The sequence below is a fragment of the Bos javanicus genome, chromosome 8 (genome assembly GCF_032452875.1).
Source record: "Bos javanicus breed banteng chromosome 8, ARS-OSU_banteng_1.0, whole genome shotgun sequence".
Taxonomy (NCBI): domain Eukaryota; kingdom Metazoa; phylum Chordata; class Mammalia; order Artiodactyla; family Bovidae; genus Bos; species Bos javanicus.
Window position 1 is genome coordinate 95,998,047 of NC_083875.1, and position 18,227 is coordinate 96,016,273.

At 39.7% G+C, this 18,227-nt stretch overlaps 1 protein-coding gene across 3 annotated transcripts in view; it reads left to right on the plus strand.

The window, feature by feature from the left end:
- The first annotated feature begins 742 nt into the window (after nt 1–742).
- Nucleotides 743–18,227, plus strand: part of FKTN (fukutin) — a 58,748-nt gene continuing 41,263 nt past the window's right edge. The window contains exons 1-3 of one of the 3 annotated variants that reach the window (XR_009738194.1): nt 743–1,590; nt 16,922–17,123; nt 17,887–17,946. Coding sequence is in view for 2 of the 3 variants with exons in the window: in XM_061426404.1 (XP_061282388.1) it covers nt 17,019–17,123; nt 17,887–17,946 (165 nt within the window). In the remaining variant the exon portion in view is untranslated. The remainder of the gene's footprint in view (nt 1,591–16,921; nt 17,124–17,886; nt 17,947–18,227) is intronic. The other 2 variants (XM_061426404.1, XM_061426402.1) reach the window with 2 other exon arrangements.

Below are 18,227 nucleotides of genomic sequence, written 5' to 3' on the forward strand. Positions count from 1 at the left end.
TGGTCACGCACCCTGCTCCCTCCCTCACACTGCCTTTACAATATTTTTCTCCTAACTAGCAACTTGGAGATAGCCTTAGGACAGCAGTCCACCGTCTTCCCAGGTTGCAGGGCTCCTGAAGAAAGCAAATTTTCCTTTTCCACTAACACTGGTCTTGAGTACTGGCCTTTTGAGCAGCAAGCAATGGAACTGGGGTTCAGTACTGGTGTTGTCTGGTTACATACAAAATAAATCAGTATGTACACAAAACTTCTGCAAGGAAAAGTAAGAAACTGATAAGGAACATAACCCTGGGAGGTGAGAAAGAAAAACACTTTTAATTTTATCCTTTTCAAAAAACAGTTCAGATTCCATGTGCATTATTGAGCATTTCATAATAGTAGTATTCTAGAAGGCACAAAAATGTATATATCATGCATCAAGTTGGAAACCAAGTTAACCGACTAAAAATAACTCAGGGTGTAAGAAAATGTATATACAGTATTAGGTATTAATACAAAAATTGTTATACATACCAGCAGTACTACTATTATAAAATGCTGATTTCAAAATGAAAAAAAAAAAGTTTAGCAAACTACTCAGATATATGAGGAGAGTATTTTCAGTTTTCATCCTGGGCTGATCATAGAAATTTTTGTAGAACTTAAAATTACAGTGATTAGTGCTTTTAGTTTTCAAAATTATGTCAAAACTGATTCATCTGTGTTCCTTTACAGTAATTCTTTGGATTACAGTTAAAAGTTCGTCCAGTCCGGCACTGAATGTGTATTTGCAGAATTTAACAGGAGTGTAACAGTTCGCTGGAGCTCGGATGTTCCCCAGGCACCTTAACAGCAATATTAACTCAGTTGTTTTCCACGTGGATCAGTGGTAAAGAATCCGCCGGAAGACTCAGGAGAGACGGGTTTGACCCTTGGGTGGCAAAGATACCCTGGAGGAGGAAATGGCAACCTACTCTAATATTCTCGCGGGAAATCCCACGGACAGAGGCGCCTGGCGGGCTACAATCCATGGGGTCGCAAAACAGTCGTACCAGAATTAGCGACTACACAGCTTAGCGACTGAGCACGACGATCGTTTCCCACTCCATCCCCCGTCTCACCCGACGGTACCGAAACCAGAATCTGGAGTTATTCTGAATCCCTCTGCAGAGCATACACACTAAAAAATTATTCGTTGCTTATCTGAAATTCATATTTAACTGGCGTCCTATATTTTATCTGGCAAACCCACACACTTTGGGGAACACAGCTCAGCGGGTGCCTCTCCAATTCTTGGACCACTTCCTAAAATCTCAGATCGCCTCTGTGCGCTGCTGTAGTAGTTACCTAGGCAAAAGATATTATAAAAAGAAAAAAAAAAGCCTGGCTACGTAGCTTAATCCCCCAAACCAGAAAACTTCCGGGTTCAGTAACCTTCGGCCAGTGAGGAAGCGCCGGGAGTCTAGACCTGCCGGTGGCCGGTCTCCAGAACGTGCTTTACGCCTCAGGCACCAACCAGACCAGTGCGCACGACTCTGCGCTTGAAGGCCCCTTTTGCAGCAGTTGCTGTGAGTGCCGTAAAGCGGAGTTGCCGCCGCTGTTGGCTGAGGTAAGGTGTGAGAAGCGCTGCTTGGTCTCCAGGGATGGGCGGGCATCTCAGGAGGGTGTCGCCAGTGGCTCGGCTGCCGTCACTGGGCATTCGCCCAGCTCTCTGGGCACCTGCCCTGGCCAGGCAGGCCACAGGTTGAGCGCCCTCCGGGCTGGGAATACTCTGCGAGGCAGTCCACGAGCACCTCAGGGAGGTGTGCTCGGGCTCCTCCCCTCGCTGCCACGCTTCTAGTCGTGTTAGCCACTAAAATCCTCCTCCCGGGATAGGATCGGATTTGGACTCCATCGAGACCCTTGTAGGACCCAGTTGAGGTCGTGACGTTTGAGTAGGGTCGTGAGAGCCGTCTCCGGGTTTGGAAAAGGATCTAGGGGGAGGAGGAGAGCGTTGCACGTTATGGGGCCGATGTGTGTAAAAGTGTAGAAGCATGAAAGGAGCTCCCAAGTTTGGGCAGCTCTGCGTATTAGGGGAATGGCTGGAGGGATGGGTGCGGAGACGGGAAGCCAGGAACGTGGCGGGAGCTAACGCCGGGGCTCAACTGGCAAGGGCCTTGATGCCCATGAGGGAGTGTGGGGTGCTTCCGCGGGCAATGGGGGAGCTACGATAGCTTTCTAGAGAGGGGTATTTGAATTAGTCATCCCTTTCTCTCTTGCTTTCCCTCTGGGTTCAGCTTTCAGTTCAGTTGGAGCAGTGTTTACTGACGTGTCCATTTTGTGTGCTTGATAATGGGATGGACACTGCTGGCCGTGTAAATAAAGTTTCATATGGCACTGACATATGCCTTTTGTTTGCATTATCAACGGGGGGTGTCGGGAAAGATTGACACGTAGAGAGCTGACGCAAGCTTTGGATAGGAATCTGGGGAATTGTGTTCAGATTTTGTCACCATCACCAGTTCTCAAGTAACACAAGAGAAGTCACTTCTCTCTGGGCCTCAGATTTCTCAGATTAAAAAGAGAACCTCGATGATATCAGGTTCTTTTTACTTTTGAAGATAGTAGGTTTCCAAAGAATAAGCTTCAGCCAAAATCACTGCAGATGGTGATCGCAGCCATGAAATTAAAAGACGCTTACTCCTTGGAAGGAAAGTTATGACCAACCTAGATAGCATATTGAAAAGCAGAGACATTACTTTGCCAACAAAGGTCCGTCTAGTCAAGGCGATGGTTTTTCCAGTGGTCATGTATGGATGTGAGAGTTGGACTATAAAGAAAGCTGAACACTGAAGAATTGATGCTTTTGAACTGTGGTATTGGAGAAGACTCTTGAGAGTCCCTTGGACTGCAGGGAGATCCAACTAGTCCATCCTAAAGGAAATCAGTTCTCAATATTCATGGAAGGACTGATGTTGAATCTGAAACTCCAATACTTTGGCCACCTGATGCGAAGAGCTGACTCATTTGAAAAGACCCTGATACTGGGAAAGATTGGGGGCAGGAGGAGAAGGGGACGACAGAGGATGAGATTGTTGGATGGCATCATCAACACAATGGACATGAGTTTGGGTGAACTCCAGGAGTTGGTGATGGACAGGGAGGCCTGGCGTGCTGCGATTCATGGGGTCACAAAGAGTCGGAGCGACTGTACTGAACTGAACTGTGAACAAATACAAAAGTGAGTGATGGAGCAGTGCATTAGAAATTGGGGAAAAAGAAGTCTGGGATTGGGCTGTACTTTGAGGATGGGTAGAATTTGAGTCATCCAGAACCGTCTCTATCAAGCACCATAGATAAAGGTAGAGGCAGCAGGAATAAGCCTCTGGGAGGATAGAGGATTTGGGGAGGATGGCACTACATGTTGAAGGAACCTCAACTGAAAAGAAAGTGCAATGTGTTCTAAAAAGGAAGAAAAAAGGAGTGAGAGAAATGTCAACAATACATAGAACTTGATTTCTTGGGTCTAGGTGATTGATATTTTGAACCTGTGTTTCTAAAAAGTGAATTTAAGTGCTGTTGATAAAAATGAGAATTCTATCAAAATTCTAGGATGTGATAATGTATTGGGAGTACAGTGGTGCAGACTGTAGTTTTGTGTTGCTAATAACTAGCCTCTTGGGGTGTCATTTAATTCTAGATCCTATTCTCTTCTGTAAAATAATGTTGTTAGACTTAGTGGTCTCTCTTCTCTAAAACTTGTAAAATGTGAGTCTGTGACAATGGAGAACTGTTCTCCGGAATGGGGCAGAGAGATAGTTGATGGAGAATAAAAGGGTTAAATTTGAGGTGTAGGACATACAGTTAAATATTTAGATAGCTGGAGTTTAAGAAAGTTAAGTAGTAAGGTTTCCCTCTAGATTGAAAATGAGTTTGCTTTGAGGGAGAGACTGTAAAGAGTCACTATAGGATGTATGTGTAGATAGGAGACTAGAGAAATGATTGAAAGAGATGTATAGATCTCTATAAGCAAGGACTCCTTTTCAAAAAGGATTACATTTTGGGGGTCAACATTTTACTAAAATAATTTAACAGTATTTACAGTAAATATTAAGCAACCATTTCTGGGAACTCTGGTAGAAAATAAATAATTCAGATAGATACAGTCTCCACTGTCATTCTGATGTCTATTCAGAAGTAATATCATTTACATACTTATTTATTCAACAAATACTTATGTTTCATGCCTGCAATGTATAATGAAGGCAGATGTTGTTCCTGTTGTCCCTGCATGTAAAGGCTATCGTGTTCTAAATCAGTGCTTTTCAAATTTGAATGCACATATGAACCACCCGAGGATCTTAAAGTGTGGATTAAATATAGATTCTGAATCACTGGGTCTGCAGTAGGGCCTAAGAATTTTTGACACGCTCCAACGTGATGTTGATTTGTTGGTCTGAGGACCATACTTTTAAGTAGCAAAGATTTATTAATAATTTTGTTGTCTTTATGAAAATAATATGTGTTCATTATAAAAATATCAGGACAGTGTAGAAAAGCATAAAGAACAATGTAAAAATCACACTAATGTCCATACTTAGAAATGAGCATTATTGATATATTGGTGAACATACATCCAGATTTTATGTATGTACATGTATTCACACTTATATATTGTACTAAGTACTTGATGCATGCTGAGTCATGTGTTTGATCCTGTTAGCTTTATAGTTTTACTGAGATCAGTACCCAAACATCCTCAACCAAGCAGCTAAGTACTTGCATTTTGGGGGGAAAGACTTTACCCAGTTACAAATAACTTGGTTTAATGCTATTCTGTTACTCCAAAAATTGGGAGATATTAAAATAATGAAAGCTTGTGGTGTTGTAGGGGCTGTAGTATTTGTTAACTGAGCCATAGAATGAGAGAACTTTTTTAAGTTTTTTTGAAAACTTAGTCATTTTTTTCTTCCCATTACAAAACCAATTGATATTCACATAGGATAAATAAAAAGGAAAAAGAAAAACACCTACAGTCCTCCCATCCCAAAGACAACCACTGTTCTTACTCTGGTGTGTATGCTACTAAGATAGCTCTTAAATGACCCATGAAAATGATGTATGTAAACTATGTTTGGGTCAAAAGAAATCCTTGGTTCCTCAACTTTCTGCTGCCTTTGCAATAACCATAATCTTTCGTTTATACTATAGAGTCTTATAACAGGGAACAGCTTACAGGTTGCCTGGTGTCTGTAGGATGTACATAGGACCCAGTAATATTTGTGAACTTAATGGAAAAAAAGAATGAGGGAACAAACCAAACTGATCTGTGTGACATAAACTCTGGCTGTCACTCTTCACCTGCTGGTACTTGCATTCACCACTTATCTCAAATACTTTTGTACTGTTCTGGGGACACAGCTTTTCTAGGGTAATGGAAATCCATCATAAATCTTTTACAATCTATGTGTTTGAATTCTACTGTGGAAGAATATAGAATATGAAATACTGAGGAATATGGAAACATGACAGCCTCCTGTCTCAAGGAACTGTAACTGATTAAGACTGACTGCAGAAACAGTACAACTACAAGTGCTGTGTGGATGTAAATGAGGGGACCTTTAGTTATCGGACAGCAAAGGGAATTACTAGTAGACTAAAGGTCTCTAGTTTTTTGTCTACTAATTTTATTGCTAGCATTTATCATGTTAGAATTTGTCATGTTCTAGGTACTCTTCTGGAGAAGGCAATGGCACCCCACTCCAGTACTCTTGCCTGGAAAATCCCGTGGATGGAGGAGCCTGGAAGGCTGCAGTCCATGGGGTTGCTGAGGGACGGACACAACTGAGCAACTTCACTTTCACTTTTCACTTTCATGCATTGGAGAAGGAAATGGCAACCCACTCCAGTACTCCTGCCTGGAGAATCCCAGGGACGGCGGAGCCTGGTGGGCTGCCGTCTATGGGTTGCACAGGGTTGGACACAACTGAAGTGACTTAGCAGTAGCAGCAGCAGGTACTCTTCAGTGCTTTACATATCTTAATCTGACAGAACAGCCCTGTGAATTAAGTAAATTTATAGATCCATACTTTTTAAGATGGAGGCACAGAGAGATTAAATAACCTGCCTGCTGCTGCTGCTAAGTTGCTTCAGTCCATGGGGTCGCTAAGAGTCGGACACGACTGAGCGACTTCACTTTCACTTTTCACTTTCACGCATTGGAGAAGGAAATGGCAACCCACTCCAGTGTTCTTGCCTGGAGCATCCCAGGGACGGGGGAGCCTGGTGCGCTGCCGTCTATGGGGTCGCACAGAGTCAGACATGACTGAAGCAACTTAGCAGCAGCAGCAGCAGCAGTCTGTCTTCAGAGCCTATGGTCTTAACTACTCAAAAGACAGTGAGAGAGGCAGGGTGTGGGGGAGAAACTGTTACGCACAGAAGGAATAGCATAGACAAATGCACCAAGGTAAGAAGGCACTGTATCAGTGGGTTCACTTAGGGGATTAGTACTCAGTTAGCCGTGGAAGTCCTTAAAGCAGAGGAAAGTGACACAAAGTGTCACTGTAGAAATGACTGCACTTTGGTCCCTGAGATAAGTATATCAAGGAAAACCTAGTAGTAGAGTACAGATCTTCCTCAATTTGATAAACTCATCATAAATTGAAAATGCGTTTAATGTACCTAGCCTGCTGAACATCATAGCCTAGCCTAGCTTACTTTAAATGTCTTGGGGACACATATGTTAGCCTACACAGATGGGCATAATCATCTAATATGAAGCCTATTTTATAATAAAGTATTAAATATTTCAGATAATTTATTGAATACTACAAATGAAAAGCAGAATGGTCTGAAGTGTCAGTTTACCTTGTGATCACATGGTTAGTTGGGAATTGTGCCTCACACTGCCACTGTCCAGCATCATGAGAGATTATGTGGGACCTATTGCTAGCTGCGGGAAAAAAATCAAAATTCAAACACCGTTTCTACTGAATGCTTGTCACTTTTGCCCCACTGTAAAGTCAAAAACTATAAGTCAAACTGTAAGTCAGGGACTATCTGTATTCATGTAGGAGGCTTTCTATTTAGGCAGAGTTAATAAGGCCTTGACAGTTGGCTAACTATACTGGAAATGGGAAAGAAATGACAGCTTTTAGAGGTACTGAGAAGAATGTATAGTTTGTTGACTCATTAGATAAGGAGTTAGAACTGTAAAAACTGTTTTGAACATAAATAATTGAGAAAATAGGGATACCATTAACAGAATAGAGGGGCAAGTCATGAAAAAAATCTGGCTTGAAGGTGGACAGTGGTGTTTAAGAGGACATCACCAGCAGTCTGGTAAAATATTTGTAAGCAATAATCAGTCAGTAGACACGGGAAGTAAATCTAATTAAATGATTAGGAACAAGCAAATGTAAAGAGAACGTCCGTCCAGATTTCATATCAAACACAGAACAGTACACTTTGTAGGCAGTGCCACTTCCTTCACCCTTTTACTTTGCCCCCATAAATCAGTCCCCTCCTGTCTTCATTTTCTTTCTTATCTAGGTCTTTCATTTCAGACATTCTCTAAAAGCTCACTACTCCATGGTCATTCAGAAGGAGTTGCTGTGTATTTTGGATTTTTCTGGAGCATCAAATGGAGAAACTAATTTTTTAATCTTCCAGTGTCAGCATTTTGAGAGAGGTTATATTGCAAAGGGTTAAGAAGTGAATGAGTGGTAAGCAGATGAAGAGACTTCTTAAACCCTTACAGTCTAACCTTTGCTTCCGGGTTACTGACCGTCTTGCAAAGTTAGCAATGAAAGAAAAAGAACAGTATATTAGGACCAGCGGTATTTAAGTAAGATGGATAGCATCTGTTGATACTGGTGTGTTTTTGGCTTAGAACAGCTGAAAATGTTGACTTTTTTCCCCATCTTCTCTCTAAATACATCTTAGAAGCATTTTCTCTTTATGTCTTCCAGTTTGCTACCTTATTTCAAAACAATGGCTTTGACTGTTTACACTACCCTCTTTCTTCTCTAATTTAGCCTCCTGTTTTATTTTGCAGTGCCGGATGTATTTGAATCTCAATTCTGTCACCACTGTGCCTTCCTTGCATTTCTTAGTGTTTCTGAGTAAATTGGGCCTAGCAGCACTGAGGGCACCAGGCTAACATACGTCATCTACGAACCTAACTTCACTGCTAGGGCTGGTCATTTCTTGTTCAAGGGCCTCTGATATCAAGAGAGGTGATCCAGAAGGCACAAGTGGGGAGAAGTGGAATAAGAAAGTCAGACAGTTTGACATTCTTTCAAACAGATCCCTATCAAAATAATCCTCAAAAGAGTAGTGGGGGACGGGTGTCAGGTTAAGGCAGATTCCAAAATTTTTCGTGCTATTACCATCAAAGAACAAGTGATAATGTGAAATGGCAATGGGAAGCTGAAAGAATATGAAATGCTGCTCTTGGTTGTAGTAAGAGCCTGAGAACTATCTTGAGCTTCCTATCCTATACATTTTTCCTTCAAATTTGTGTGCGGCTGTCATCTACCACTAGTTTTTTCCAGCCTTTCTCGTGCCTTGATACAAATTGATAATAAAGAACAAAAGAAAGGGTAAAAGAATATGTTTGTTCTTGGCTGGAGGTGACAGTCTTGGTCTCTAGTTACCCAGGCTCAAAGACTGATAGGACTGATAACTCTGACACCTATAACCCATTAAAGGTTCAGTTGGGAAGCTGATCTGCCCATTCCTTTCTTCTTAATTGCCAAATCCTAGTTCATGCACTAGTTAGAGCCTGTTTCCAAGTCATCTAAGACTAATTCTGTGCTGTAGTGTGAAAGTCGCTTAGTCATGTTTGACTCTTTGCGACCTCATGGACTATATAGTCTCCAGGCCAGAATACTGGAGTGGGTCACCTTTCCCTTCTCTGGGGGAACCTTCCCAATCCAGGGATCAAACCCAGGTCTCCCTCATTGCAGGTGGATTCTTTACCAGCTGAGCCACAGGGGAAGCCCAAGAATACTGGAGTGGGTAGCCTATCCCTTCTCCAGCGGATCTTCCAGAACTAGGAGTCGAACCGGGGTATCCTGCATTGCAGGTGGTTACTTACATATTAGCCTTCTCATATTTGCATTAGAACTGGAAGATACTTAGGTACTTAAACCTCATAACTTCCCTTAAAGTCCCCATTACATCTTCTTTTTTTTTTTAAACATTTTCTGTCTCCTCCACCATCCCATCATTTAAATTTACTATCTGTGTAGTGTTCTTCTTTTCCATTAGACATGATATACTGCTTTCTTTATGAAGCTTTACCTAAGTATAAGTGAAAATACATTACTTGTCCTCCTCAGCATTTTTAATAGCTAAAATGTCACATGTAAAGAGAAATGTATACACAATATTTTTCTTTTGGTTCTATGCTGTATTTCTCTATATGTTATTTTTAAATGTTTACTGTTCGGGAGTTAGAACTAAGTATGGGCATTAAACTCTAAAAATTCACTTTTTCATATTTCATATTCTGTTTTATTATAGAAGTTCCTGTAGGACAGAGAACTTTTTAAAATAAAACTTAAAAAAAATAGTTTTGTGTTCTCTTGAACATTGTGCAGTTGAGTATATTTAGATAGATATAAATAAAAAAAAGTATGCTAAAAGCATAAAGTATGCTAATACTTTTTTTATTTATAAGTATACTGCTGCTGCTGCTGTTGCTGCTAAGTCGCTTCAGTCGTGTCCGACTCTGTGCGACCCCATAGATGGCAGCCCACCAGGCTCTGCCGTCCCTGGGATTCTCCAGGCAAGAACACTGGAGTGGGTTTCCATTTCCTTCTCCAATGCGTGAAAGTGAAATCGCTCAGTCATGTCCAACTCTTCGCAACCCCATGGACTACAGTCTACCAGGCTTCTCCACCCATAGGATTTTCCAGGCAAGAGTATTGGAGTGGGGTGCCATTGCCTTCTCAATAAGTATGCTAAATATACTCAAATAACTGCACAATGTTCAAAAGAACACAAAACTATTTTTTTTAAGTTTTATTATTTCTGGATATTAATTCAGTCATTTTTAGTGTGATAAGGGAGATGATTCATGTATTCTAATAACTGTAATGGAACAACAGACTGGTTCCAAATAGGAAAAGGAATACGTCAAGGCTGTATATTGTCACCCTGCTTATTTAACTTATATGCAGAGTACATCATGAGAAATGCTGGGCTGGAGGAAGCACAAGCTGGAATCAAGGTTGCCGGGAGAAATATCAATAACCTCAGATATGCAGATGACACCACCCTTATGGCAGAAAGAGAAGAGGAACTAAAAAGCCTCATGATGAAAGTGAAAGAGGAGAGTGGAAAAAGTTGGCTTAAAGCTCAACATTCAGAAAACGAAGATCATGGCATCTGGTCCCATCACTTCATGGGAAATAGATAGGGAAACAGTGGAAACAGTGTCAGACTTTATTTTTGGGGGCTCCAAAATCACTGCAGGTGGTGACTGTAGCCATGAAATTAGAAGACGTTTACTCCTTGGAAGAAAAGTTATGACCAACCTGGATAGCATATTGAAAAGCAGAGGCATTACTTTGCCAACAAAGGTCCATCTAGTCAAGGCTATGGTTTTTCCTGTGGTCATGTATGGATGTGAGAGTTGGACTATAAAGAAAGCTGAGCACTGAAGAATTGGTCATGTATGGATGTGAGAGTTGGACTGTGAAGAAAGCTGAGCACCGAAGAATTGGTCATGTATGGATATGAGAGTTGGACTGTGAAGAAAGCTGAGCACCAAAGAATTGATGCTTTTGAACTGTGGTGTTGGAGAAGGCTCTTGAGAGTCCCTCGGACTGCAAGGAGATCCAACCAGTCCATTCTGAAGAAGATCAGCCCTGGGTGTTCTTTGGAGGGAATGATGCTAAAGCTGAAGCTCCAGTACCTTGGACACCTCATGCGAAGTGTTGACTCATTGGAAAAGACTGATGCTGGGAGGGATTGGGGGCAGGAGGAAAAGGGGATGACAGAGGATGAGATGGCTGGATGGCATCACCGACTTGATGGACGTGAGTTTGAGTGAACTCCAGGAGTTGGTGATGGACAGGCAGGCCTGGCATGCTGTGATTCATGGGGTCGCAAAGAGTCGGACACGACTTAGCGACTGAACTGAACTGAACTGAATAACTGTATTTCAAAACAGAAAATAGTAAAAGCCTTAAGGTTAGTTTCCTCTCTTTGTGCTCCATAGTAGCCTGTACTTACTCCTTCATAACCATTACACCTTGATAGTGTCTCTATATTTATCTCTAATACAGTCTAGCACAAACCAGAATAGTGTTTCTTAATAGATGTGAAGGTGGTAAGGATGGTGGTTGTGTGTTTTGGAAAATACTTCCCATGCTGTTCTTTAGGACTTCTTACCCTTCACCACCATCAATTACCATTCTTTTAAAAACTCTTATATACTCATCTCTAAAATCTTTGAAGATAGAGAACGCTATTTTACTTATTTTATCTTCAGGGCTTAGCATTTTGTTGGCATCTCTCCCTTTTAAGGTAGACAGTAAATATTTATTCCTTGAAAGAAGGTAAGACTAGGAATTTATAGCTGGAAGAGATTGCTTCTGACTTGGAAGAGCATGAAAGACTTCATAAAGGAAGGTCATTGAGAGGAGTTGTGTAAAGAGGTATAGAACTGGTTCTCTGGAAATAGGTGAGAATACTTCAGACAAGAGGAAATGAACAAAAGCAAAGAGATAGTAAAGTGTCGTGTGTATTCCAGGAATACTTGAGCAGAGACCATAGACTGTGTGAAGTGGGAGAAAGTCTAAAAAATTTTTCTTATGTTCAGTTAGATTGTGAATGGCCTTGAATGCTTCTGTATTTGACCCTTGAACAGTACAGTCGGGGTGCCAAACCTCTGTCAACTGAAATAAAAACACACATCGTGAGAGCTGTGAGTTTCAGTTTTATGTGGGAGATGGTCTCAGATAGTTGTGAGTAATTTCTTAGAAGAGGAAGTAGATAGGGAAGGTCAATAGATACATAATTTTGCAAAGAGGTATGTGCACTCGTGCACACATCTCTGTAGAAGTTTACTCCTAGTCACAAGGAACATGTATCTCAGTTAATGATTTTAGTGCTTTTCTAAATATGGGAAGATGTAAGAGTCCAGGTTCATAAACTGTTCTCCTGAAATATTTCCAACTATCTAAAGGCCTGTTTTCCCAGAGGACAGAGTGCTTCATCCTGCCCTTCAGCCTGAATTCCTTTCACATATATTATAGGTTAGCAACTGCATTGGCTAAAGACTTGATTCTTGTAGAACTGGATGGTAGGCACCATCCTTTACACTGTCAAAAATCTACATGTAATAGAGTCAGCCCTCCATGTCTGCAGTTCCATATCTACAAATTAAGTCAACAGCAGATCGTGTAATACTGTAGTGTTTATTATTGAAAAAAAAATCTGTGTGTAAGTGGGCTTGTGTAGTTCAAATCTGTGTTGTTCATATGTCAAATTTATGTGAAACTTGAGCTTTACTTGTAGATGTTAAGGAACCATTGAAAAATTTTGATGATGTAATTTGATTCATTTATCAGCAGCTTCGTATGTCTATCAGTGTAAGATTATGAGTAGGCAGAAAGTGGAACCTGGGACATCAATTAGAATTAAGACATTTGTACAATTAGAGTTTAAATTAGAATGACAGTGAAGAAAGAAGAGGAAGTTGGTGCAAGAGATATTTTAGAGGTAAACTCAATAAGCCTTGGCCTCTTAAGTATAACATTACTCATTTTAAAGTGGTAACTCCATTCCTAATGACGAGATGGTCCTAGCAAAAAGGAATGTTTTGATGGGCTAATATTCTTATCTTGGCAGTTAGTTAAATTGGTTTGGCATTTACAGAAAATAAATAATGAAATAAAGTTAATTGGATATCATCTTGATAATAAAAATGTAGTTGTGATTGATGATATATTTTGGAGATTTAGTTCATGTAAGAATTAATAGTAGGTTAGAGTTATGTCCAAAAAGAGAACAAGATATTAATTCTGACTTTATTTTTCTGTAGTGGTTTATATAGGTCTTTTATATTTTCTTCCCATTTTTTAATTCAAGCACAGGAAAGACTGGACTATAGCACACTCCAAGTGTTACTTTAGATTTTAGGAATCAGAGTACAATACACTGATGTACTTTTTAACACAATTACAAAAAGCTGAGCTGAAATACTGAAAAAAAAGACTGTTCCTTTTATTATCTTGTGAGCTATCCTTATCACAGTACATATTTGACTGTCTTATTTTAGGAGGTTTTAGCTGACAGCAGGACTAATACCATTATTAATATTGTTTGATGTTGCTAATCTTTAGTTTTAGGAGATAGAATATGATCATGATTTCTTCAGTTATCTGCTTGATGCATTATCTGTAAATCAAGTAGATTACTCACATCACTGGTGATATTTCTCTTAAGTAGTTTGTTGACTTTATGTAACATCATTGGATGTTTGCTATATATAGGCTTTCACTCTGGAAGCCCATTTGAATTGTTTCAAGATCCTACGAATTCTGATTTAAAGATGGCAGAGTAAAAACATTTGCCCTCTTCTATCTGAAATTACCCTGAAATAGCAAGGAAAATGAGAGACAGAGATGTATAGTTGACCTTTGAACAACACAAGTTTGAACTACAACGTGTGGATTTTTTTCAGTAGTAAATACTACAGTATTATATGACCCCTGGATAGTTGAATCCACAGATGCAAACCACATATATGAAGGAAATGCAGATACAAAGGAACTACGTGTATATATATATATATATATATATATATATATATATGGAGGGCCAACTATAAGTTATATGCAGATTTTTAGCTGCATAAAATGTTGGCGCCCCTAACCCTGCATTGTTCAAGGGTCAGTTATAATTACATCTTCAGTAGGACTAGAGTCCTGTATCCCAAATTGAAATATTTGAGAACTGTATGTCAAATGTAAGCAGGAAGAGATTAAAAGAGCATTCTGACAGAAAGAGATCTCAGGTAGAACTGACAGAGCAGTGAAAGATAGATCTGTTTACAGAGGTGTCAGCTGCATAGAAAGGCAGTAGGAGAAGCTTCCTTGGAATGTCTGGCAACATATTCTAGCAGGAAAGGAAGAACAAATGAGAAAGCACACAGATACACGACCTTTGCAGGAAGCGCTCTTTTGATGAGGCAAGAAATAATGGCTAAACATCTTTCTCTTCCTTGTTCTCACATACATTGTCTCTCTCGCACACACACATGCACAGGACACCCTGTGTCATAAAGAGCTCTCTTGTAGGCTAGAGAGACTATCTTCTAGTCCAGAACACAGGCTTAATTCTTCCTCCTACAATCCTCTTGCAAATAATTGGCCTGGGTGAAGATCATTTCATTCAAAGATAAACAGTGATAAAAAGAAAACGAGTACAGTATCTACACAAGTGTTACAGAAAGAAAAGCAAAAAGAAATGGAAAAACATGTGATGAAGACCCACGAGAAAACTGTAGTGGCATAACAAATTTAAGGAGACAACCACTTCTTTAAGGGCTTCCCTGGTAGCTCAGCTGGTAAAGAATCTGCTTGCAATGTGGGAGACCTGGGTTTGATCCCTGGGTTGGGAAGATCCCCTGGAGGAGGGCATGGCAACCCACTCCAGTATTCTTACCTGGAGAATCCCATGGGCAGAGGAGCCTGGCAGGCTACAGTCCAGGGGGTTGCAAAGAGTTGGACACGACTTGAGTGACTAAGCACAACACAGCCACTTCTTTAAAATAATAGAGAAAGCTAACTGGCTAGGAAGAAATAGTAAGACAGTGGTAAATAATGAGTCATAATTTGGCAGAACTCAAGAAAGAAAAATAAAATCAGGAATAAAAAGCCACATAGGAAACAGAAAAGAGAATTAATATTGTTGAAAACTCAGTAAGGGATATGACGACAGGCTTTTGAAAGTTGAGCAAAGTGAAATGGGAATGAAAGGAGATGAAACAAATGCTTAATTGTAGTTCTGGAAATAGAAATTCAACATTAGAACAGAAAAGTATTTAAAACACATAAGAAAACCTGTTGCAGAGAAAGAAATCTTGATTCTACAGATTGGAAGAGCACATAATGAAGAAAAACTAATAACAATCATTAATATCATTACATAACCTAGTTTTTAAAAAATTGTTTTTCAAAACTAAGGAATGTGTTCTTTGCTCATGCATTAAAAAGATCATCTTGCCTGTAGTGCCAGGGAAAGGATCACATATTGTGAAGGGAGTATTTAGTATTGCAGGACAGTGGTACAAATCCTGTAAGTCATCAGAGGAAAGAGGGTGTGACCTCAAAGCCAAACTATTAGTTGACACCTGTTTTTGAACAACGCAAGAACTCAAGGTAAATAATGCCCATATTTTAAGGAGAAGATAAATATCAGCCATCTAATAGACGAACAGAGATGATACAGTGAAAGGACTGGCAGGGAAACATAGTAGGAATAAGATTTTAAAAACAGAGATTGGTATTTGAGAGTAAAAAAGAACTATAACAAAGTGAACTAATAAAAGTCAGGATTAAAAGGAGAGATGTAGAAGAGAACTAAAGCTGGAGAACTAAAGACAAAGTTTATGCATGAAGTAATAGAGGTATTAGTATACAGTTAACGGAGAAGGCAATGGCACCCCTCTCCAGTACTGTTGCCTGGAAAATCCCATGGGCTGAGGAGCCTGGTAGGCTGCAGTCCATAGGGTCGCTAAGAGTCAGACACGACTGAGCGACTTCACTTTCACTTTTTACTTTCATGCATTGGAGAAGGAAATGGCAACCCACTCCAGTGTTCTTGCCTGGAGAATCCCAGGGACAGGGAAGCCTGGTGGGCTGCCGTCTATGGGGTCGCACAGAGTCGGACACGACTGAAGCGACTTAGCAGCAGCAGCAGCAGTATATAGTTAAAGGAATAAAGATAAACATTTGAAGAACCAAATGTTGTGTGTATGACCAAAAGCAAACAGTGAAGAGGAGGTAAGAAGAAATAGAACTGTATTAAATTACTTGTTCTAAGGGAATAGTCAGATGGGACCAAAGATGAACAGAAACTTTGAGGAATTCCCTTGTGACGTAGGGGATGTGGGTTCAGTCCCTGATCCACGAAGATTCCACATGCCACGGAGCAGCTAAGCCTGTGCACCACGACTACTGAGGTCACATTCTGGAACCTGCAAGCCACAACGAATGAGTCCCTGTGCCACAACTACTGAAGCTTGCACACCCTTGAGTCAGCAAGTCAAAACTACCGAGCCCATGCACCTAGAGCCTGTACTGCACGAGAGAAGCCACTGCACAGGAGAAGCCCACACATCGCAGCTAGAGAGTAGGCCCTGCTCTCCGCAACTAGAGAAAGCCCGTGTGCAGCAATGAAGACCCAGTGCAGCCAAAAACAAATAAAGTAGTGTGTACATGTTAAAGAACAAAATTTTTTATCATGACTTTTTTTACACTTGCCAAAAACTGAAAATGTGTATGGGATATTTATAAAAACTGACCACAACCTACATCACATTAGACAACAGAGCTGTTACACAGGTGATGTTCCTTGACCAAAAGTTTATTTTTTCTTTGGCAGTGGCCTTAGTATGTGCATCAGCATCACCTGAGAATGTATCAGAATTGCAAACTCAGAGGCCTCACCCCGGTTCTACTAAATCAGAAACCCTGGGGGAGAATCCCTCCCATCTCTGTTGGTCAGTTTTTATGGATATCCCACTTAAGTTTATTTTTTGCAATTGTAAAGAATGCCATGATAAACATTTTTGTTCTTCCAGGTTTGGTCTTATATCTGATGATTTCTTTAGGATAGGACATTACCAAATCAAAGAATGTTCTGTTGAACTTTAGGTAACTTTTTCATGGTTAATAAAGTTGAAAAATTAAATATAGGCTTTTTTTTTTTTTGCTCTTCAGAAATATTTTTCACAGAAAACAAGATTATCTTTTTACCCCAAAAGATGAAACCAACTGGGTTACTTTCAAAAGACAACCAAGTGAGCACTGCAAACTGATGAGTAGAATCAGTAAGAACGTGATTTTGGTGGTTTTAACTTTGACAAGTTCTGCATTTCTGCTATTTCAGTTGTACTACTACAAGCACTATTTATCAGCAAAGGTAACATTTTTTTCCTTCTTTCTCATTATTAAACTTCATTATAGCTGTATATCTTCCTAACATACTTTACTTTTGCAGTACCTAAAATCAATCAGTTTTTAAAATCCTTGCAGAAATATTTCTTTGAAATTCTCCTCTTCATGGGCATGATAAGGAGCAATTCAGAACTGCAGTTAAAAATTATTATAATAACACACTAAAAGTCAGAGGTGCAAAGTTTCAGTGATGTTGAAATTTTCTGATAGAATTGTGTGAAAATTGTTATTTTTCCAAACATTTCATCACTCATTGGAAAGAGTTCAGTGATAAATAATTTTGATAAAATGTTAGACTTAGTTTAGTACAAAGTTGATTTTTAATATAGTGCCTAACAGGGAAGTATAGTGTTATAACTTACCTTTATTATAAACCTTTAGGCATAAAGATAAAGAGACAATGATTTAGAATCTAGTAGCTTCTGAAGATCTTATAAATATACTAATTCTAAAGAGATAGCAAAGAATTTACTATTATTTGATGGAAGTTAATAGATTCTGAGATGTTGACGATATATGCCTGTTTAATAAATTAGAGCAGTCTCAATGTTGTCCATCTTGGGTAGTTATATAATTGTAGAATTCTTAGCTCATGACTATATGTATTTAGATTATGCATTTTAATGAGTATTAGCCAGTTACATAGGTTGAACCTCATACCTGCCCTAAATGTAATGTTAAGTGCTGGGCTTTGCATTTACTAACTTTTATTTTTGTTATCTTCTTAGAATGGATCTGGTTTATCAAAATCCAAAGGAAGCCGAATTGGATTTGATGGCATGCAGTGGGTATGTATGACAGTCGAGAAATTCTTCAATTGCCAAGTTCATTTAGTTCATTCACTTATATACTTAATAAGTATTTGTTGAATTATGACAGTTTTAATAGCTAGCTTGGTGGGAAGTGGGAGTAGGTGACAGAAGGCAAGGGGAAGACACTGTGCCACGTGCTTTTATGGAGTATCACGTTTAGTCCTTATAGACTTGATGCTGCTAAATCATGTTTGTCCTCAGTTCACTTCAAAAGATTAAAGTTGGTTGGCTAATAAGTGATTCCAGATTCTAACTGC